Consider the following 20,889-nt stretch of genomic DNA (forward strand, 5'->3'; position numbering starts at 1 on the left):
GTCTTCGGACCGTTCCTATAATCGCCTACCTAGGTCGATATACGAATACGTAAACCACGAGAGACCAGAGACTAGAGACGAGAGAGAGACTATAGAAAAGAGACTATAGGAAAGAAACTATAAAAATGAGAAAAGAGAAGAAGGAAGAGAGACCAAAATGCGAAAAGAAAAAAGAAAGACCACACACCAAGCGTAAGATGGCCACAACCCCATGCGTGGCCAGCAAGTCATTACGTGTGCAAGGGAAGGGAAAATTACGGAAAAAAAGGGTCTTTTTCTTGGCTCCGTTTCGCACACGCGGCTTGGGCGCGGGGCCCGTGATTGGGGCCAGACGCTGACGACGCTCGTAATACACCGTACGCAGCTCTCCCCTTCCATCTATCTCTCTACCTTTACCTTCTCCCCTTTCCCTCTCTTCTCTTCCCCAGCTTCTCAGCGTCCTTTCCACCCACTCAATCTGGAGTCCTTTCGACTAGTCTGCCGCCGAGGTTGACCTTTTCGACATGGCGGACGGCAGACCTCAGCATCGGGCCCAGTCCCATGCCAACTACGACGCTTCGACACTTACTCGTGATTTCGAACAGTTGATGCGCACTAAACGCTTCAATCAGCTCCAAGAACACCACCGATCGCGCGCCTCTCAGTCACCTACTCCTCGCTCCGGATCGATCCCGCCCCCGTCCAGAGCGCCTCCGCCTCCGCCCTCGTTTGGCGCCGATTCCCGCCCAGCCTCGCCGCCCAAACCGACATCTTCACCCGCCATCCGAGGCCTGCCCATTATGCCTTCGCCTCCTCAGGATCCCGCTTCGCTCAAATTCTTTAATCTTCTTAAGAGCTTGTCTGTGACACCGACCAAATACGAAAACCCCGGTCTACTCGATGAGGCCTTGACCGTCATTCCTTTGGATCGCCTGTACTCGGAAGCCGAGGAGGAGAGCCAGATTATGCAGACACAGGCCGCCAGCGTGGGCGGAAAGCCGGAATGGGGCTATCAGGATTGTGTTATTCGGGCATTGTTGAGGTTGGTCGAGACCATTGGTGGACCCCGAATTCGCAGCGTTACTAACATCCCTTGTTTGCCAGGTGGTTCAAGCGATCCTTCTTCCAATTCGTCAACAACCCCCCATGCGGACAGTGCTGCATGCCGACCATCGCCCAGGGCATGACGCCCCCGAGTGCCGAAGAGGCCGCTCGTGGCGCCACTAGGGTCGAGCTGTACCGTTGCTCCGGACAAGGCTGCGGTGCCTACGAACGATTCCCTCGCTATTCCGATGTCTGGCAACTGCTGCGGTCGCGACGAGGCCGTGTTGGCGAATGGGCCAACTGCTTCAGCATGCTCTGTCGTGCGGTCGGAGCCCGCGTTCGCTGGGTCTGGAACTCCGAGGACTACGTCTGGACTGAGGTGTACTCTGAACACCAGAAGCGATGGGTGCACGTTGATGCCTGTGAGGAGGCCTGGGACCAGCCCCGTCTCTACGCCGAAGGTTGGAACCGAAAGATTTCCTACTGCATCGCCTTCTCGATTGATGGTGCGACCGACGTGACCCGCCGCTACGTTCGCAATTTCCCTAAGCATGGCAGCCCGCGCAATCGTGCGCCCGAAGAAGTTGTTCTCTGGTCCATCCACGAGATTCGCCGAAAGCGCCGTGAGAACATGGGCAAGACTGATATCCCCCGCCTTGTCAAGGAGGACGAGCGCGAGGAGAGGGAGCTTCGAGGCTACACTGCTTCTGCTCTCGCTGCCGAGATCAACAACCTCTTACCTCGCAGCCTCGTCGGTCGTCCCGACGAGCAGAAGCACGCCGATGCTATGCAGGAGGCCGCGGCCCAGCGGGCCAACGCACGCCACGGTCACTCAGGCCATGATCGGTCTGGCGGCAGGAGGTAAATCCTCATAATGACACATTCTCTTACTTCCAAAAACCTCTTTGGTTCCCTCTGTCGAACCCCCGAGCGACTCGTTGATCCTCCAGCCCTGCGCTGAAAAGAGGACCGGGCGCCTCCCGACTGAATTATTGCGGTTCAAAGTCGCCTCCGACCCGAGTCCAGGTCACATGCACTCGCGACGCTGGAAATTCTAGCGTCCATTAGTGTACCGGCTCTCCCGTCCTGGTCACACCAGAGCGCGCCAGCGACGGTGAATTCGGAACACGCCCCTGTTCGACCCACACCAGCAAAGCTGGCGGAACCGAACGCGGTGGCCCACACTGATCATTGATCACCCCTTCGATACGACCGACCGAATTCTCGACACGATACCTCTATTTTCATTACCTTTTCATCTCAAACTCTCATTGTGATACTACACGATACAGCAAGAGCAGTTTCAGCGCCTTGCTTGGAAAATCGATTTTAATCGGATTCTACACCTTCGCATTATGTCATTTGGCTTGGGCATGGTTCTATACGGCGCCAGTGGTGATGATTTATAATATTGCTTGATATCAGCCTGACGGCACATTTTTTTTACTACGAGACACGGTTTTCAGCCATTTTCCATTCTATCGATCGCAACTCTCCGAAATATGGGGCCAACGACTTCTCAATCTTTTTTTTTTCTTTTTCAATACTTCTTCCAACCCTATTCAATACCAATTATTAATGATCTTGAACAATCCCTTCACTCTGGACTCTTCACTAAGCGAGTAAAGTAAAGTAGCAACCCAATTTCGACCTAGTACCCCCGAAAAATACCCGTTTGATTGTGATGTGCGATCATCCCCCGCGATGGCTGTGCTAGCGCCTCCAGCCCAGAGTGGAGCACCGTGGAGCCCTGGAGGTAACCCGCCTACGTGTTCTGGCCTGCAGTGATCATCTACTTGCCACATAGTTACCGGCTACTACTTCACTGCAGTATACCTACATACCTGGCGGTAATCACAAATGCAATCGCAGATAACCTTCGACATTCAGCCTAGTGGAGACGTAGGGCGTAGGGCCAGGCCTGCACGGACCCCATTCTCAGGGCCCGGGTATTTTTAGAGAGCCATGGATCCCAGTGGGTCCAGGGTCTCACCCACTATAAAAGGGGGCGATGACAATCTTGATGTGGGAGATCGGTATCTACGTACACCGCGTAACAGACTCGATGATAGACAAGAGGGGTTATGTAGCGTACGCGAATGCTGAGGTGGTTATCTCGATGATGTGCAGTCTGAGCCATCTCGTTGGCTGTGTTAACTGGATCCTGCAGGATCGATGCGAGGGTAAAATGTGCTTATGTAAACACAGGATTCAAGAATCTAGGTCTGAGAATTCCGCGGTGGTCGGCATTGTAACGCTAGTGTTTGATTCCGCCCGTGGTGGGATTATGGGTCTTGGCTTGATTGATTCTGCACTCTAGATTGCTCTAGCCTAGGCGAGGGTCCAGTGCTGAGGTTCTTGCTCCGTAGGTGGACCCAACCCCGTTTTACCTCTGATTGTCTCCGGGATGCGATATGCAATATGCACAATGCAATTAGTGCATGGTAATGTCGACTGTTGATGCACTCCCCCCTCATCATACGCACATACGCACGAGGGCGAAAGGAGTCATTCGGCCGCCTCCGAGTGACGAATATCTTGCGTATGCATCTTCTCCTCACGCAGTCGTGATGCAACAGTCGATCCCCCTCCGCTGCAAATCCTCACCGACCTTCCCCAGCTCGTTCACGTAATATGACTGGCCCTGCAATCTGAGTTCCCATGACGCCAGCGCCGGGTCTTCCTTAACCGGGAGTGAACTCTCCTCAGGAAGCTTCCCCGTCGTAAACTGAGGACAAGAGCTTGTTCGAGAAGAAAAGACCGGCCTCGGACTCGAAAATGGACTCGCGCCTGCACTTGACGTCGAGCCGAAGCTGGAAGAACTTGAACTGGGTCCAGATCCAGATCCAAAACTCGAGGCAGACTCCTCATCCGAACTAACCTCCCACAACTCCGGATCGAGCCCCACGGTCCGTCGGACGAGTCCGCGCGGGCAATTCACACGCAATCCACGCAGCGGCTCGAGAAATAAAGGCAATTTCTCCACGGGCTCGCAGAACCAGCTACTACCGAGTACCAACACGAATGATTGCAGTGCAGGGAGATTATTCAGCATGCGACATGTTTCCAGCCACTGCACGCGTCCTGCTGAGACGTAGACTGCGCGCACGGGATCTTTGCTTGGAAGCCAGTGGCCGGGAAATGACCAGCGGAGCTCGACGTTGCGGATACATTCCCAGGTATCTGGAGGGAGAGTTGGGCGGAGATATGGCAGGGTCCAGGGGTTGCTAAATTCGAAGGTATTGAGTGTATAGAGGAGGTGGATTGATTCGTCGTATCTAATAGGATCTTTGTTAGCTGTGCCAGTGCCAGGGCCACTGCTTATGCCGGTGCGCTGAACAGAATTGGCTTACATTTGCCGACTGGTTAAAGCGAGGCCTAGCAGGATATCCGTCCGACGCAGATCGCCTTCTTTGACAGGTTGCGCGATTCCAGCCCCGGTACAAATCTCACAGAAGTTGCCGTGGACTCTGCGCCGTGTCTTATCTGGTGTTCGGTTCTCGCTGAGCGGACAGACCATGTGTCCCAGCTTTTGACCGCTGCGCTGGATTATATGTAGCCGTTGGCTGCCGAGGACGTATTCCCAGATCATGAGACGAAGCTCGGGGGATAGACGGGATAGTAGATAGCACTGGGGCTGTGGTTGCCATACTGAGAGAGTGTGGCGGCGACGTGGGAGGACAGGGGGCTTGTTGCCTGTTGGCGTGAGTTGGAATTGAGTTTGTCAGTAGATTGTGAGAGCTCCCACTTACTCTGGTATCGTTGGACGAGCACGTCCTCCCAGGAGAAGACACCCTGCCTTATGCGGGTCATTGTTTATTTAGTGACGGCAGTGAATGCGGGTCTTTTGCTTTATACGAGAAAGTGGCGATACCAAGAACTGGGGAGAGAAACAGGAACGGAGGACAATTCCATTCAATCCAAACCAGAGAGCAAGCCAAAGCCATGAAGAAGTCGGTGTGATAGATCTAAGATAAGGAGATTGCGGAGACAACACATCCGGTCCCACTTCCTTCCGGAGTCCGATCATTCGACTGACTCGGTTTCACTTGCAATTTCACAGTTCGACATGTTGACATGTTGACATGTTGACATTTTGTTATGCTGTTAATTCTGTACTGATCACTGATCATTGTGTACATTCAGTTTTACTTGCTGATCCTGCAGCTTAATGTTTCCCGTTCCATCCTGTCTGTACTGGAACCCCGCTCCTGACAGAACTGGAACTCGCCCCCAAAGTATTCGTTGGGCACGCAACCTTCAACCCTTGTGAGAACATAGCCAGCCCAGCTGGCTGGAGCCGGTCAATCGTGGATGGTGCCGGCAGTGTTCCCACGTACGCGTTAAAGTTGTAGATGCCGCACACGCAGGTGTCGACAATGTCTTTGAGACTGGTTCCCGAGAGTATCGTCTGTCCATCACGGGTGACAGCAAATTTCTGCTGGCCTACGCCCATGGGCACAGAATGCGCGCTGATGCCTGCAGGCGCTTGGATGGCTTGTGACTGGTCGCCCGACTGCACGAGCACGCGAGCCGGTGATTTGAGAAGTGCGACGACAAATACTTCGTCTGTCATGGTTTCCCATCCGTTGGGCCGGCCACGGAAGAAGTTCCCGCTAGAGTTGTTTGGGTTGCCTTGCATGGTGGTGTCTGTCGCATCGCAGTCCACGTCCTTTTTTGTCGGACGGTACCAGTACACTAGCTTCTCCTCGGTGATGTAGTCCATCGGGTCGGTGACGCCGGCTTTGTAGGCTGCGATGAACGGCTTGGACATCTCCAGCCAACCGGTATGAGGCCTTTGTCTGCTCAGTAACCTGCACATATGGTTCTTCATGGTTCGTGGGGGATACTTACATGTCCATCGCCCACTTGGACGATCCGTCGTCAGTGTGAGGCGACGACAGAGGTCCAATATAGTGTGATTCTCCATAGTCATTCCAAGTAATGATCTCCACGAATCGAGGACCCAGTTGCAAAATATCCCGCCAGCGGTTATACCAAAGAAGGTCGGAGGGGAATACCCAATTCTTGCTGTATGAGACCTCGTCTCCAAAATGGGTCGAGAACCACGCCGAGACAGCTATAAACTCAGTAAATAGAACATCCAAGCTCGACAACAAACAACTTACGAGCAACGTATGGCTTCCCTTTCAGGGCATTCATATAAGCCTGATCGCCATCCGCCACGTCAATATTCTTGCCATCCGATGGAGCCTTATTATCTCCGTTATTGGGCCACGCCATCCAATTCAGCGCACCCTGGATAGCACTGAAATCACCTTGTCCGGGATGGAAGTTAGGCGCGAAGAAGAGGTCTTGTCCAGCTGCAGAAGTCATAGCAGAGACATCAACGCCGTCGCCCGAGAAGGAAGATACAAAGATCTTGCCATCAACCTTGAGCTGGGCCGAGTGGTCGGCGTACTCTCTAATCTTGGCACCGACGGCACTGCCCTGATCGATATGCCACCAGTTGAAGTCGAAGGAGAGGAAGACGTTCATTCCATTCCTAGCTGCAGAATCATAGGCATAGCCGAGTTGGGTGTCGGTGTAGGAATCTGTTCCAATATTTAGGGCGAAGGCATCAATGCCCAGTGCTTTGGCGTGTTTCATGTCACCGTCATACTCTGCTGAGCTCTGGCGGTTGCTGGTGATGCCAATCTGGTCTCGGGTTCAATATCGGGTTTGCTTATCGGGGCCCAAGAGTTCGGGTTCCGATACGAGGCACTCACCATGAAATGACAGAACACCAGTCTGTCGGTTGATCCAGTTGGAGTCGAAGACGGGACTGTTGAGGATATAGCCGTCATAGTGGGAGTGGTAGTCGTGGTAGTCGGAGGATCAGTAGTTGGAACAGTACCAGCCGGCGCAGTGATAGTTGTAGTGATGTAGACAGTTGTCTCAGAAGGAAGAGGACACGCTAGAGCGGTTACAGATAAAAGCCCTATCAGGGCCGATAGAAGGAGTGGATACAGCATGGTTTCGCGACTTGTGAGACAGGTGGGGCTTGTCAGTGCAAGTGCAAGGGAATGAAATACAAGATACGAGCTGTGAGCTGTGAGCTGTGTGAAGGAATGACTGTTTACCAAAGGAGTGTAAGAGTGAGTGTGAAGACAATGAAGATAAATTTAAATGGATTGAGGGAAAGGCGTCAATAAATGGAAGACCCCTGTTTGCCTTCAACCCTTCGACCCTGCAGCCTTATCCTGCGACCCCTAGAAATCTCAGCCATCAACCGGAATCAACCAAAGAGCGCTTAGAATACAGATCAACTCCATCACGGGGAATTTCATGACTGTAACAGTATCACGCTGTCAGACGTGGTCCTCGGCGCTAACGAGTCGCATGAACAGTGAACAATGAACAATGAACCGTCACGGCTGGCTATACACCCCAATCCACCCACGAGTCTTGCCTTCGGAGGGCAAAAAGCAGGAAGTAGAACAAAAGGAAAAGGCAGGCGACATTGAAGCGACTTGGTGTGACATGAACACCGGATAACCATCACGATCACCTATGTACCACTAGCGCCGGGGAGTAGACTAAGGATCGCCGCGTTTCATAATAACCTTTGAATGATGCCGGTGGCTGATTGAGTGTCGCAGATTGATTTGCCCGGAGTCTTAGGATTTGAATCAACTACCAATTGCAGCTCGCGCCCTTGATTCCGTGCATTTAAATCTACGGGTTTCATCTGCCGAGTGTTCGATAAGGCTGATGTCTCCGATCGGGTTGTCAGGCACTGCTTGATACGGGGTCAACCACGCTGGTCGTACTTCAAACAAGGCCCTGCATGCTGGGGAGATGGATGGTAGTCTCCGCGTACACAAAGCCGACTGTGCAACCCACGGTAGTTAATTTCGCTAAAGGGTTCAACCCGTGAATACCTGTCCTGAACTCTAATCCGTAGGTCTACTGATTGGTGACCTTTTTACTTCTGGATGCATCATTATCTCGAATCGGAGTATACGTCAGCTGGCTCGTAAGTGTGAGCCTCGGATCTGTCACCGGTCTCTCCGATGCAACGGCTGGATATCCCCTTTTTCTGGACTCGTGCGACACACCCCAGAGAGCATTTGCTGAGTTTTGATCTTGTGATAGAGCACTCTGCCAGAAATTTTGCCGGGGGGGGGGGACCTGCCGGATGCTGGAAAGACACAGACGATATCGCCAGTCATAGCCAGAGGGCCAGTAATAGGAGGCAGGCGAAGTATCTCCCACTGTCAGCTGATAAGAAACTCCGGGGAACGGGACATTGGGGAAATTGGAAATTTCCGGGTGCCAACTCGCCCGTTGCTCTGAATCTAAATTCTTGGAAACGATTATATTCGATCCTTTCACGAGAGAAAAACACCTCTGTAGAACATTGTAATTCCAGAATTAGGTTCCATTGGGCGTCTTGCCACTCTAAGGTCACTTCCTCTTCAGGTTGCGTACGGCAAAGAAACATTGCCATCGGGGGGCAGATTAAAGAGCAGCTAGCGCAGAGACATAGCTCACAGAGCTGTCATTCACATCCACCGCATCGGAGCTACGTTCATACCGCAGGAAATGGAACTGGCCCTGCTTGCCTGCCGGTTTATCCGCCGTGACAACCTCGAGCGCCGCCATGATCACGCCAATCGGGTGTCTACCACAGACGGTGTTCCCTGTGCGGTCAATAATATCCAAGAAGGTCTCTGCCGATCCGGTTGTGATGGCTGCCATGGTGGCAATATCAAATGCTGAGATACTTTCGTGGATGGCTGGTTGCTGGTTTGGGATGCGATCTCGCCGCTGCAAGGCGTGTCCAGCCGAGACTGATTCGATGCTCTCTGATACGACGTCTAAGTTTGTCCCGGGTTGGGGAAGGGCGTCGCTGGAAATCGGGAGCCGAGGTCCTGGCTTGGGAGCGGCTGGGACGTAGTATGTGTAGCGGAAGCGAAGACCCCAGTGGCAGAAGTCTGAGCTAATGACGAAGGCATTCGAGGGATCGGCTAGATACGGAGCCAGAAGAGCACCGAATGCTTGTTCTGTTCCAGCGGATGTGCTGCCCACCATTATTGGAACCAATGGTGGATATTGTGCGGTTGGGGTGTTCGGGTGCTGTAGCTGCAGGAGACGGTGGATGTAGGGTAGGTGCATCTCAATACTATGCTCTTCCTCGTCGACAGACTGGATCATAGTAGTAAAGCTGACCTTGCTTCCATTTGGCTTAGTTGCTTGCGTTTTCAAGAGCCTGGCGATCAGCTCTGTGTCCAGCGGAAGTGGCTCCTCTGAGAGCGGGGTATAGTAGGAGGTGACTTGAGGAAGGGCGAGCGTCGAGAGCGGATAATGGTGGGAAGGGCCCAGGACAAAGATTCGCTTCCTGGTGATCTGATTAGATATTTTCAAGATGAAAGCTTCGGAAGATATGCTCACGCCTTGGTCAAATCGAGCGCTTTGTATGCGTAGGCCGCGCAAGGTCCCGAGTAAGAGTACCCCGCATGTCTAGTAGATCAGTATCAGGTATCTCCTAGCTCTGATCAAGCTTGCTGTTTATTATAGAAGACATACGGTGCGATGATGACCCGGGCACCGGGAACTGGGAGGGATCCGATGTTGTCCAGCCTGTCCGGCACCTGCGCCAGCCAGTCATCCAGCTGCCGAGTAAGGGTCCGCGTACTATCAGAGTACCAGGACCCGGCGTGGGAAGCATCTCTGGAGGACATGATGGCGTGTAAGTCTTATATTGAGGTCGATGTTGTGAAGCGTGGAAGCTTAGATGGATCGCCGAATCCATGTGAGGAGAAGCGGGGAGGCCTTCTAGTGGAGCTGGTTGCGGGATACCGAATGCTCTAGCTTACGGCATGCCGAATGAAAGAAGGATCCTAATGGCATTTTAACTGGTCAATACCTTCAAACACGGTATAGACATTTTGAATCAATGCCAGGTAATTTATTTCGTGAACGATTTGCATATGTTGGTCATGATGGATGGACACGGGCTTCCGTGTATGCCCATGACGTGGCGTGCACCACTTAACGTCAGAATCCAAGGAATCCTTATTTCCCTAGATGTGCCAATTACATTATGTCTGTGGTATGATGTATATATCTACGGCTTTTCATGTGTAATTAATGTAGTATAGATGGAAATATAGAGCTGATCGGAAAAGCAATATGGCCCGAATGAGACTAGCGTATCCCGGTCAACGCGAATCTGGCGCGCATTCCCCAGCCCAGCCAACCTTACCCTTCGAATGCAACTCTGCGACTCTTCCACCTCAGAGCTGGTTTCAGAGCGCCCAATCGTCACTGGGGACCTCTCAGACATCAACTCAACTTAAAACAACCCTCGTTACAATGTCCCTCAAGCGCAAGGCTTCTTTCTCGGCGATGCCTTTCGCTCCTTCAGCTCTCGCGCCCAGCGAATGGGGCATGGCTGACGGCTCTCAACACCTTAACAGCCGGACCCGAAAGCGTTTCCGAGATGGACGTCCCAGTGACGACGTCGTATATGGTGAGTAATCAAGCAGATTTCCCCTTCTTCACATTCTCGAGCAGCTGTTATAGCTTGCACGCGACCACAATGCAGCTTGTAACCAGAGCTGACCGAATCAGAGAAAACCCTCCGCTGGATCTATTCCGCCCAGCAACAGCAACCACAACAACAAATGGAAACGTCGACTGGCCCGATCGATGAGGCCATGGACTCGGAGCCAACCCTTCCCTCCCCCGAGACCGTGGATCCGCGACAGCAAACACTTCTGCGATTCTTCCAGCCGCGACCTCAAGTGGCGTCGTCTTTTCGCCCTTCACGTCAGGCGCTGGCACCCCGGGCCAATGAGACTGCTATTGACCGAGACGATATGCTTCGACGTCAAGCATTCATGAACCCAGCTGGTAGCTCGAGTGGAAGCGAGACAATGAGCCCCGGTGTCAACCAGATGCATATGGATATGGATGTCGATATGGACACTGATCAGAGCAGTGAACGGTCAAACCCAGCCTCCAATATAGACGTAATGGGATGGATGTAATTCTCCATCTGTTTTTTGTGTCGTCAATTCAGCGCAGGTCGCTGTAATATGGGGAAGCACCATTTCTTCCCAGGTTATCTTTTGATTTGCATTCTTGGGAACGAGGGTTTCTTATTCTGGGTTGGTCCTCGGTGAGGACCTGGCGTTGTATAATCATGGTGTTTGTGTTGGGTATTGCTGGGTGCATTAGGTTAACTAGTTGACGAGAGGATGAATATCTGAAATGAACATACTTAGTCCACACAGCCTTCGAGCCATTCCAGTCATCATATTTGCGAGGGCAGGAGTTGTAAAGACTGACAACTTTAAGGTACAAAATTGGATGTGTACCTGATGAGGTCGTTAGGCACGTGTGCTTCTGGAGCTTGAAACAAATACGACCAGAGATTATTCAAGAGCACAATTGACAAGGAAAATATTGTGGATACTTTGACCAAAACAGTGTTTTATTTTCTTCTCATCTTCTACAGTAAAGGCCTAATAGGTATGTAGTTCCTTGTAACGACGAGTACTGTTGCGCCCCGCCCATTAGTAACCTCAGGCACCACAACAGCTGTCTCCTGCGCCAAATGTCTCTCTTCGTCAAACCACCGACTGCATGACCTTGAACGCGTGATCGCCAGGCTCTGCTAAAGCACACTTGATAGTCCATTGGAATACCTTCCGCCAACTTTCTGGCCTGATCTTCAATCTTTACAAGCGCCGAGACTGGCCACTTCGAAACTTGGTCGTGACAACCGTCGAAACTCTCTCAACGCACCTCGATCACAAGGCCTCGACAATGGACACTGAACAGGGTGTTCAATACCTGGATGGTCTTCTCGGTCGCCAGCTGCGCATCCACACCACAGATAGTCGCATGTTCGTTGGAATCTTCAAATGTACCGATGCGGTAAGCGATTCTCCGTAATCAATCTTGGAGGCGGTTCGATCTCAATCGTACTCCTCGGGCTTCTGAACTGTGCTGATGGGGGTTTTTTTTGCACCATAGGAACGAAATGTCATCCTTTCCAACTCCTTCGAGTACCGTTTCCCGACACCCTCAGCCATAGAAACCGCTGCGGCAAAGGAGACAGAGTCGTGGGATAAGACGTCAGAAAATAAGAGCGCCACTGTCAAGGTCAACATGACTAACCGCCTCATCGGACTAATTGTGATCCCCGGAATACACATTACGAAGATTGAGCTGGAGTAGGACTCGTATTGGACGATGCTCGTGTTCACGAGACATCTTATTACTTTCACCCTACACCCTCCCAATGAGAACCGACCCCAACACGCCTGACCCCGACAGGCCAAGCCCACTGGCTCTCATATGCTGCCTCGACCTTCATCGGTTTTCTGCCCTACTTTCCCCTGCCACCCTGGTCCTTTCTTCCGCCAGCACGAGAACTTGAACGTGGGGCCGCCAAGGTCGATGATTAGGCGGGTCATTACTCACTGCTATTCAATCAACGTGGCTCGGGGAACACGGCAGCTGCACCGCAGGGCATGTCGACTTGGCCAGCAGGTCCCCGTTATCGAGATCCTGTCCATATGGGGAGGGGAAAAGGCGGTGTCTCCGCCACGGATATACCTTGGCGCACAGGAGTGTGCAGTGGTGTGCAGTGGTGTGGCTTTCGTGCATGATCAAATGCATGCGCGACTCCATATCACCCAATGTGCAACAAGGCCGAAGTGCTCGAGGTCTCTCGCTGACCATCTGCTTATTGCCTAGAAAATATCACACCTGTTCAGCTCCAGGATAAGATGATACATATCTACTTTCTTCTTTGTAATGATCGGTGGGGTCCGGAGGCGGCGCTTCAGCCTAATGCCCGCCGCCTCTGATAGGAGCCCTGACCGGAGGTCTAAGCTCCCCTGTGTTGGCCGGATAGGCACGGAAAAAGCAATTAAGAGTCAGCTAAGATGTGCACGCTCGTTCGTATAGTACTAGTCAGTCCGATCGAATCTAATGATAATGGATGATGCGTCGTGGTTTATCTTATCGATGGGGGTTGGGTTTGGGGAAGGCGGAAGTTCCACTGTTTCCGTGTTTCCCACTCTCAAGCTTGAAAAAGAAAAATACGATCGATTCACAAAAGTCATGAACACATCTACAAACCCTAAATCAAGCTACGCAAAGAATAAAAATAGATACAACCCATCTATACTAAAATCTACTAAAAAGGCCCAGAACACCAAAATGGCTCGGCCCGGGGATGATCCGGGATTAGATAATGATTTCCCCGAATCCAGCTGTGGCCAGAACCGGAGGCAACTGAGCTGGGAAACTTTACGCTTTGGAATGTACCTTCTCACATCCCGATAGTGGCGGAGTACTTGGAGACTAATCTTCCCCTCTTCTCTCTTTTCCTCTCTACTCATCCTTTGTTGACGGTAAGTAATGTGAAAATCGGTTGCCTCACTTTCCATCAACCCCTCGTGTGTCTAGACGTGGGAATAAATACCTCGTTCCTCAAATTCACCATGATGACGCATTCCTCCACCCGCCAATCCACTTGACTTTCCATCACTCCCCCATTTCCTCCCTTGCTTTGCACTTCCACCTCCACATAACCCGTTGATCTCGTGTGGAGAGTCAGCCCTGTTGCCACACTGCGTATCGGTCGCGTTTGTACTGATCCCGCGTGCAGCTTCAGCCCGTGCCTCGGAGCTCCGCCCACACTGCCCAGCTTTTTCGACCTGCCCAGCTTTTTCGACTTGCCCTTTTTGCCCCTTTGTAACCGCCTCGAGCCCAGTCCATCGCCATTACATCAGGATCCTGCGGTTGCTCGATCCATATCCCTAATTCATTCCTTCTCAGCCGGCCTCAACCTCGTCTCTCCTACCCGGGGGAAACAAAGCCTGCCGGTGTGAGCTCCATCCAGAAAATTCCCCTGCCTCGGAACTCGGACTCTTGACCCTTGCACCGAGAATCTGCAATCCTAATATACTTGGAATCACCCAGAAGTTGGAAGCCAAGACATTCCAACCGCCAGGGGAACTTCTCGGCGTTGTGGTTTGAACGCCCTTCGTGCGATCACCCCAGTCCAAGCTTGGCAGACATCCCAGCCTTGCAGTGATGGGTCAGTCGCATTCCAAGAACAATGCCGACGGGGGCGACCCGTTGCAGTCGTACCCGTCCTTTTCGAAATCCGACACCAAAGAATCTCTCCGCTCCTTCCGTGGATCCATTCGCTCCAAAATCCCCGGAGCCCGAAGCACAGACAGCCCCCGAGGTTCGACTACGGCCCTCTCCAAGACCGATAGCCAGAATGACCGATCGGATGCGGGCTCCGTCAAATCTTCCAACAGCCGACCCGGCTCCAACGCCGGTCTCTCTTCCACCCAGTCAGTTGGATCGGCGGACACCTCTCGGCCTGCGTCTCCTGAGCCCCCGCCCTCTCCCTCGCTGTCGACCAGCTTGAAGCGAGGCCACAAGGATTCGAATGCCATGAAACAGAGTGGTGAGGTGGACCATGTATCGGATGCTCCCCCATCGGGCGGACCTCCTGCGGGAACTGCTCAGGTCGCAGGAGAGTCCATCCTGATCAAGCGGGAGAACCAGTTGAACCCCATTTTGGATTTCATTCTCAACCCCAATATCGAGACTTCCGGATCTCCCGGTATGGGTATGGGAGCTCTGAAGTCGATCGATCTGGATGACATGATCTCCAGATTGTTGGATGCGGGTTACTCTGCGAAAGTTACCAAGACCGTTTGCCTTAAGAATGCTGAAATTACCGCCATCTGCGGGGCTGCGCGGGAGCTCTTCCTCTCCCAGCCTGCATTGTTGGAGTTGTCTGCCCCCGTTAAGATTGTCGGCGATGTTCATGGTCAATATACCGATTTGATTCGACTTTTCGAGATGTGTGGATTTCCGCCAGCTTCGAACTATCTCTTCCTGGGCGACTATGTCGACCGAGGCAAGCAGAGTCTGGAAACCATCCTTCTTCTGCTGTGTTATAAGCTCAAGTACCCAGAAAACTTCTTCCTGCTTCGAGGAAACCACGAGTGCGCCAACGTCACTCGAGTCTACGGATTCTATGACGAGTGTAAGCGGCGTTGCAATATCAAGGTTTGGAAGACCTTCATCGACACCTTCAATTGCCTCCCAATTGCTGCCATCGTTGCAGGCAAGATATTCTGCGTTCACGGCGGTCTCTCACCCAGTCTGTCGCATATGGATGATATTCGGGGCATTGCCCGGCCCACCGATGTGCCCGACTATGGGCTGCTGAACGACCTTTTGTGGAGTGATCCTGCAGATATGGAAGAAGACTGGGAGCCTAATGAACGGGGTGTGAGTTATTGTTTCGGCAAGAAGGTTATCATGAATTTTTTGCAGCGTCATGACTTTGATTTGGTGTGCCGTGCACACATGGTGGTCGAGGATGGATATGAGTTCTACCAGGACCGGATCCTGGTGACGGTATTCTCTGCTCCTAATGTAAGTCTCCCCCTCTCTCCAATCTTATCCAGAGCGGTTGCTGATAATTCAACAGTATTGTGGTGAATTTGACAATTGGGGTGCTATCATGTCGGTCTCCGGCGAGCTCCTGTGTAGTTTCGAACTGTTGAAGCCCCTGGATTCAGCAGCGCTGAAGAGTCACATCAAAAAAGGACGCACCAAGCGAAACAGCATTCTGAACAGTCCTGTAAGTTGAAATACCCCCCCTTGCGTGTGCCTCTTATCGTGTGCCAAGTGCTTTGGCGCTGTACCACGATGCCAAGACCCACGTACACTGCCACTTCAGACGCTGACGATCATGATTCCCCAAAGCCTGCGGCACCTTCAGCCCAAAGTTTTTAAAATTGATTACCGTCGAGTGCCTGTCCTCATGGCCTCTGCAATCCGCCATTATTTCAATCGCAGCTGCAGTCACCACCCGAAATTGACCCGATCTTCACTCCGCCGCGTTGAAAGCCTTTCCGTGACTGGATTCCGGCTCAATGCTGACTCTCTCTGGGATCCGTTTGCTCCGTCAAGAGCGCCGATTGTCCATGGACAGTTCGCGTGGGCCCGAAACAGAAACAGAAAATTGATTCGATCCCGCCCTGGGAGACAAAAATATCTCCAGCGCAGGAACACATGGATCCCATGACGACCAGAGATGCTTGCACGACGCGTGGGACTGGCTCTATATCTCACGTACCGTGTTCCCTGTGGCCCTCACAATTGGCCGCGGTGCGCCTCCAGCTCGACTGGTTTGGCTTGCCCCGTGATTCACCGCTGGGCAATTCCTTGCTCATTGTACGCTTGGCCTGCGCTGGTTCTGGTTCTGGTTCTGGTTTTGATTCTGATCCTGATATTCTCCTCATGTATCTATTCTCTTCTCTTAAGGAACTGGTGTTTGGCGCGATATCCATTCTCGTGTCTTGATCTACTCTGTTCACCTCGGTAACGGGTAATCTGCTATTCTTCTGATCTCATAATTCATACTTTTCTCTGACCAAATTTGAACGTAAATTACTTCAAATTACTTGTATTTGTATGTACGTCTGTCTCATCGCTGCCCAAGCAGTCCTGAATTCCTCTCCCAAAACATCCGACACCCTGTATGCCCCCAATGCTCCGTCCACCACTCTCCAAAACTATCCTGCACATCCTCATCAACCTTCAGTACGCGCTCATCTCTCTTCAACGCACAAAGTGCACAAGCATGTCCCGCTTTGATACCCCCCTGCTCCGGCTTCGCCATAATGACTTTCAATGCACTGGGCCCCGGGATAGGCGGAATAGGCCGTAGACCCGCAGTCTGGATAACGGCATTAAACAGAGCAGCGCGCTCACGCCATAAGGACAACGCATCCACAGCATCTTGCTCTTCTTTTACATTTTCATGCTTGTTTACGGCACTTAATTTCATTCCGCCTGGTTTACCAGCTGGTCCGATCCGCATGCTTTGGCTAAGGATGGTATCGCGTTTCCAGCGCAATGTGCGGCCGGCGATGATGCGAGATGCTGTTTCGAGTGTGTTGTGGATCGTAGTTGCTGCTGTATGGTTTGGTTGGCGCTTTGCGGCGGCTGCTTCTTTCTGGAGGTTGTTGAACAGGTCGACTAGGAGTTCGAGGAGGACGGATGGTGGGGGGATATTGGTTGGTCGAACGTTTGGGGGTGATTTCGGTGTTGAGGAGATGAAGCTTCGTGGTGGTGGGCTTGTTGTTGAGGGCCGTGAGGTTGGTTTGGGGGTTGACTTTTGGGGTACTGGCGCTGGTGCTGTACTTGGGCCGTCGGTGAAGTCGCCCCAGTCTTCGAAGGTGTCGTCCCAGGCTGGTTGTGGAGGGGTGAGCTTTATGGGTTGATGAGCTTTCGCTGGGATTGGGTTCTTTCGAGCTGAGGCTGTAGGAAGCCCGTCGGTGAAATCACCCCAGTCACCGAACGAGTCGTCGTCCCATGATGGTTCTGATGGAGGATTGTTGGCTTCGGGGATTGTCTTTGGCCTTGGTTTGGGAAGCTGCTGTGTAATTGGTGCAGAATCTAGTAGATCGATTGTTGTGGGGACTTTTGAATCTCTCGGAGCTTGAGTCTGAGGTCTGGGACCAGGAGCTTTCCCTTCTTGTGCTATGGCCGTAGAGATACTCAGCTGGCCATGTTCTGCGCTTTCTTCTGGACCTTCGAATTCACCCCAATCATTGTCTTCCTCACTCGCGGGCGTGTCTTCGGCTGCATCGAATAGGATATCACTGTCGTGTTGTTTAGGCAGATCAAATGCCTGAAAGGTGGGGGGCTGCCTGGTAGCTGAAGGCGTATACTGAGGCGGCGGCACACTCGTATTGGAAAACTTAGGATTGCTGAGCTGGGGCCCGCCAAAGAATATGTCATCAGATTGATCAAATTCGGAGATCAATGAGTTTGTTTGTGGTTGTGTATTCTGGGATTGGCCGGAGCTTTGCGCAGAGCCGGAACCCTGGCCGAACTCAGCCCACAAGTCTGCGGACATTGAAATCGTGGATCATAAAGAGTCGGGGGATGACATGGAACTGAGACTGTCGGAACGCCTCCAATATTCCTGCGATCTCGAATGAGTTCGTGACCGAGCTTGGGTTCGGAGACGTGCAGGGTCTCCGAATCGTTGCGGCGCGATAAGAGGTGCGGATTACATTATCGTCTTCCCCTCATCGACGGTTCCTTTCCTTCCTCCACTTCCCCAAGTCACAGCTGCATGACATGAGAACTATTGAGGAGACCAGGTGCTTACTCAGGACAAAGATGTGATGGATAGTGCTGACTCGCTACAGAAAGAGATGGGAGATCCTGTTTGCCGACAATGAAACGCCCGCCGACCTGCGGACAGCCCTCCGAGCGGAACAGGGAGGAAAACTATGCAACGATGGGCTGAGGTCGATTTGCTGGAAGGTCCGTGGGCATCATATGATATGGTGTTGAACACCGCACTCATTTGTTCTGCAGGTGTTTCTCCTCTTCGATGGCCTCGAGCGGGAAGAATGGTCACAGAAGCTTGCCGAGTCACGAGAGGCGTACCAGGCGCTTCGTACCCATTTTCTGAAATTTATTGAACATCCGGATGATGTGGAGTCTACTGTTGATCCGCTGGCGGACGACGAGGAGGTAAGCCACTGTCTGGCTTATGTGCTGTGCTCTCTATGCACCGAGAGTGTTGTTCTGATCGACTCTCCCCAAAATATTAGTCTCCGTGGCAAACACTACGCAACGACGAGAAACTACAAACAGAAATTGCGCAGGATGTCGACCGATGCATGCAAGAGAACCTTTTCTTTCAGGATCCAGCGACAAAGAAGAAACTGACGGATGTCTTGTTTGTTTACTCGAAACTTAACTTGGATGTTGGGTATCGTCAGGGTATGCACGAGCTCGTGGCCCCGATACTTTGGGCCATTGATCGAGACTCTGTCCAGCCGGACTCAAAACGGTTGACAGATAACAAGGAAGATGCCTCGATGCTGGACCTTCTCAACCCCAAGTTTGTGGAACACGATTCGTTCACGTTGTTCCTTTGCGTCATGCAGACAGCTCGCATATATTACGAACACAGCGAGACTCGGTCAGCCAATGGCGAGATCGACGTCATTCCGATTGTGAACCGATGCCAGTACCTTCACAACGAGGCCCTGACGATTATAGACCACGAATTAGCGGAACATCTGCATGCTGTGGACGTACTGCCTCAGATATTTTTGACGTGAGTACCTTGATCACGGTCGCCCAAGGTTGTGCTAACCCGATACCAAGTCGCTGGATGCGACTTCTATTTGGACGGGAATTTCCATTTGATGATGTCCTCATGATGTGGGATCTACTGTTTGCCCATGGGCTTCGATCAGATCTCGTGGACTTCACATGCATTGCGATGCTGCTCCGGATTCGTTGGCAATGTAAGAAAAACGTCCCAGGGGTTTTTATGTATTTGCGTCACTAATGTTTCACCTACAGTACTCAAGGCGGACTACTCAGGTGCATTGTCAATGTTGTTACGATACCCACCTCCCGAGCCACATACACCCCAAACTTTCGTGCATGATGCGCTCTATCTAGAACAAAACCCAACTGCGGAGCGAGGCAGCTTTATCATCTCTAAATACTCCGGCAGAGAGCCAGAATCAAAGCGCCCTAGCCACTCCAGGACTAGACCTGCTCGAGCGGCTCATCTCTGGGAGGAATTCCGGAATCGCAGCAACAGCAATTCATCCACCTCATCGCCTACTAGAAACAGCCCTAAGGGTCTTGAGACACTTCTCCAGGATGTTTCTCAAGGCATTCAGCGTCGCACCGAGGCATGGGGCGTGGCCAAAGCCGTTCGTGGAGCCGTGACTGAAGCCAGAAGAAACATGCAAACTATGCAGTATGAGCCAGGCCCTCGCACCGGACCGTCACTTCGCAGACCCTCTTCTACATTAGTACCAAACGCAGTGCTCAAGGGACCGACGCCTACCGAGCTTGGACTAGAAAAGAAGATTAGTCTTTTGGAGGAAAGGAATAAGGAGCTGGCGAGTGCGTTGGGCGATGCCCTGGAAGACCTTCGTTCCGAACTTGCTACCACGAAAGACCTTGACTCGGATTCCAATGATGCAGTGAAGCAGGCATTAGCTCGAGCTGAATCGGTCCGGTGTTGTCTCGAGGATTCTTCACTATCACTCCCGCGGTCCTCTGCGCCGCAACCCCCAGAAATAGCTGGCGAGACGGCTGACTCGGCATCTTCATTGCCATCATCATCATCGCCATCGCCATCGCCATCGCCATCGCCATCACCACTGGTTTCATCCGCAGCAAACACTTCTGAAGATGTGGCGCAAAAGGATCTGCAAAGTACGCCTCAAACTCGCCCGGATGCTACGGGGCGCACTGAAGATGGAACCGCCAGGATTGGCAGCACCGCCACCAACAGCAAGAACCCTGACGGCCAGACCGAAAAGTTGCAGCCAAATCTTATCCGGCCATCCCTGTCGGATGCAGGGTTCTCCTGGATGCTAGAAGGTAGCCGGAACTTGTCGACCTTTGTCAGTTCGGCCTCGGTACCACCGGAACAGACACGGCATCAAGAACCCCCCCGAACAAAAGGCAAAGGTAGTCCACTATTCGGGAATGGCGGAGAAGAAAACCCAGGAACCGAGGCCGAGTATGATGAACTGGCACTGCACAGTCTCCGTGGGGCTCGGAGCCCGCTGTAAGGGGGTGCAACCATGGACGGTGAACTATGGGATTATATGTAGCTAGGAAGATAGATCTCGATCTCGATCTCGGAGCGGCTCGCGGGAATAACAGGACACATCAAGTTCAGCAGTACAGAGTACAGGACAGACGAGCATGTCTGGCCCGTAAGAGTAATAAATAATGCTGTCATTGGGCACGCAACGGAGATAGCGGTGGGGGCGTAGTGTACCGCTCGGATGTGTCGGCCACAGA

The 20,889-nt window shown here is 52.3% G+C and overlaps 9 protein-coding genes across 9 annotated transcripts; 5 read left to right on the top strand and 4 right to left on the bottom strand.

Annotated features, from left to right (window-relative positions):
- Positions 1–503: 503 nt before the first annotated feature.
- Positions 504–1,888, top strand: png1 (peptide-N4-(N-acetyl-beta-glucosaminyl)asparagine amidase; the record flags this gene model as incomplete). The annotated part of the gene is made up of 2 exons (XM_056890124.1): positions 504–1,021; positions 1,084–1,888. The coding sequence occupies 2 exons, from the start codon at positions 504–506 to the stop codon at positions 1,886–1,888; spliced, it is 1,323 nt and encodes a 440-aa protein (XP_056736615.1).
- Positions 1,889–3,580: 1,692 nt separating this feature from the next.
- Positions 3,581–4,836, bottom strand: N7443_010069 (uncharacterized protein; the record flags this gene model as incomplete). Its single annotated transcript, XM_056890125.1, has 3 exons — positions 3,581–4,301; positions 4,377–4,719; positions 4,776–4,836. The coding sequence occupies 3 exons, from the start codon at positions 4,834–4,836 to the stop codon at positions 3,581–3,583; spliced, it is 1,125 nt and encodes a 374-aa protein (XP_056736616.1).
- A 355-nt stretch (positions 4,837–5,191) lies between these two features.
- On the bottom strand, positions 5,192–6,998 carry N7443_010070 (glycoside hydrolase family 71 protein; the record flags this gene model as incomplete). Its single annotated transcript, XM_056890126.1, has 4 exons — positions 5,192–5,828; positions 5,878–6,070; positions 6,153–6,657; positions 6,753–6,998. 4 exons carry the CDS (start codon positions 6,996–6,998, stop codon positions 5,192–5,194), a joined length of 1,581 nt encoding a protein of 526 aa, XP_056736617.1.
- Positions 6,999–8,487: 1,489 nt separating this feature from the next.
- On the bottom strand, positions 8,488–9,710 carry N7443_010071 (protein MEMO1; the record flags this gene model as incomplete). Its single annotated transcript, XM_056890127.1, has 3 exons — positions 8,488–9,367; positions 9,421–9,489; positions 9,556–9,710. The coding sequence occupies 3 exons, from the start codon at positions 9,708–9,710 to the stop codon at positions 8,488–8,490; spliced, it is 1,104 nt and encodes a 367-aa protein (XP_056736618.1).
- A 634-nt stretch (positions 9,711–10,344) lies between these two features.
- Positions 10,345–11,021, top strand: N7443_010072 (uncharacterized protein; the record flags this gene model as incomplete). The annotated part of the gene is made up of 2 exons (XM_056890128.1): positions 10,345–10,501; positions 10,603–11,021. 2 exons carry the CDS (start codon positions 10,345–10,347, stop codon positions 11,019–11,021), a joined length of 576 nt encoding a protein of 191 aa, XP_056736619.1.
- Positions 11,022–11,802: 781 nt separating this feature from the next.
- N7443_010073 (LSM domain-containing protein) lies at positions 11,803–12,216 on the top strand (the record flags this gene model as incomplete). Its single annotated transcript, XM_056890129.1, has 2 exons — positions 11,803–11,913; positions 12,013–12,216. The coding sequence occupies 2 exons, from the start codon at positions 11,803–11,805 to the stop codon at positions 12,214–12,216; spliced, it is 315 nt and encodes a 104-aa protein (XP_056736620.1).
- A 1,869-nt stretch (positions 12,217–14,085) lies between these two features.
- Positions 14,086–15,670, top strand: phzA (putative serine/threonine protein phosphatase; the record flags this gene model as incomplete). The annotated part of the gene is made up of 2 exons (XM_056890130.1): positions 14,086–15,453; positions 15,509–15,670. 2 exons carry the CDS (start codon positions 14,086–14,088, stop codon positions 15,668–15,670), a joined length of 1,530 nt encoding a protein of 509 aa, XP_056736621.1.
- Positions 15,671–16,510: 840 nt separating this feature from the next.
- N7443_010075 (uncharacterized protein) lies at positions 16,511–17,947 on the bottom strand (the record flags this gene model as incomplete). The annotated part of the gene is made up of 1 exon (XM_056890131.1): positions 16,511–17,947. The coding sequence occupies one exon, from the start codon at positions 17,945–17,947 to the stop codon at positions 16,511–16,513; it is 1,437 nt and encodes a 478-aa protein (XP_056736622.1).
- Positions 17,948–18,174: 227 nt separating this feature from the next.
- On the top strand, positions 18,175–20,654 carry N7443_010076 (GTPase-activating protein GYP6; the record flags this gene model as incomplete). The annotated part of the gene is made up of 6 exons (XM_056890132.1): positions 18,175–18,197; positions 18,246–18,363; positions 18,418–18,576; positions 18,657–19,168; positions 19,219–19,361; positions 19,420–20,654. 6 exons carry the CDS (start codon positions 18,175–18,177, stop codon positions 20,652–20,654), a joined length of 2,190 nt encoding a protein of 729 aa, XP_056736623.1.
- Between the last annotated feature and the right edge of the window lie 235 nt (positions 20,655–20,889).

This window comes from Penicillium atrosanguineum, assembly GCF_028827265.1.
Source record: "Penicillium atrosanguineum strain IBT 20685 chromosome Unknown utg000008l_segment0_segment0, whole genome shotgun sequence".
Lineage (NCBI taxonomy): Eukaryota > Fungi > Ascomycota > Eurotiomycetes > Eurotiales > Aspergillaceae > Penicillium > Penicillium atrosanguineum.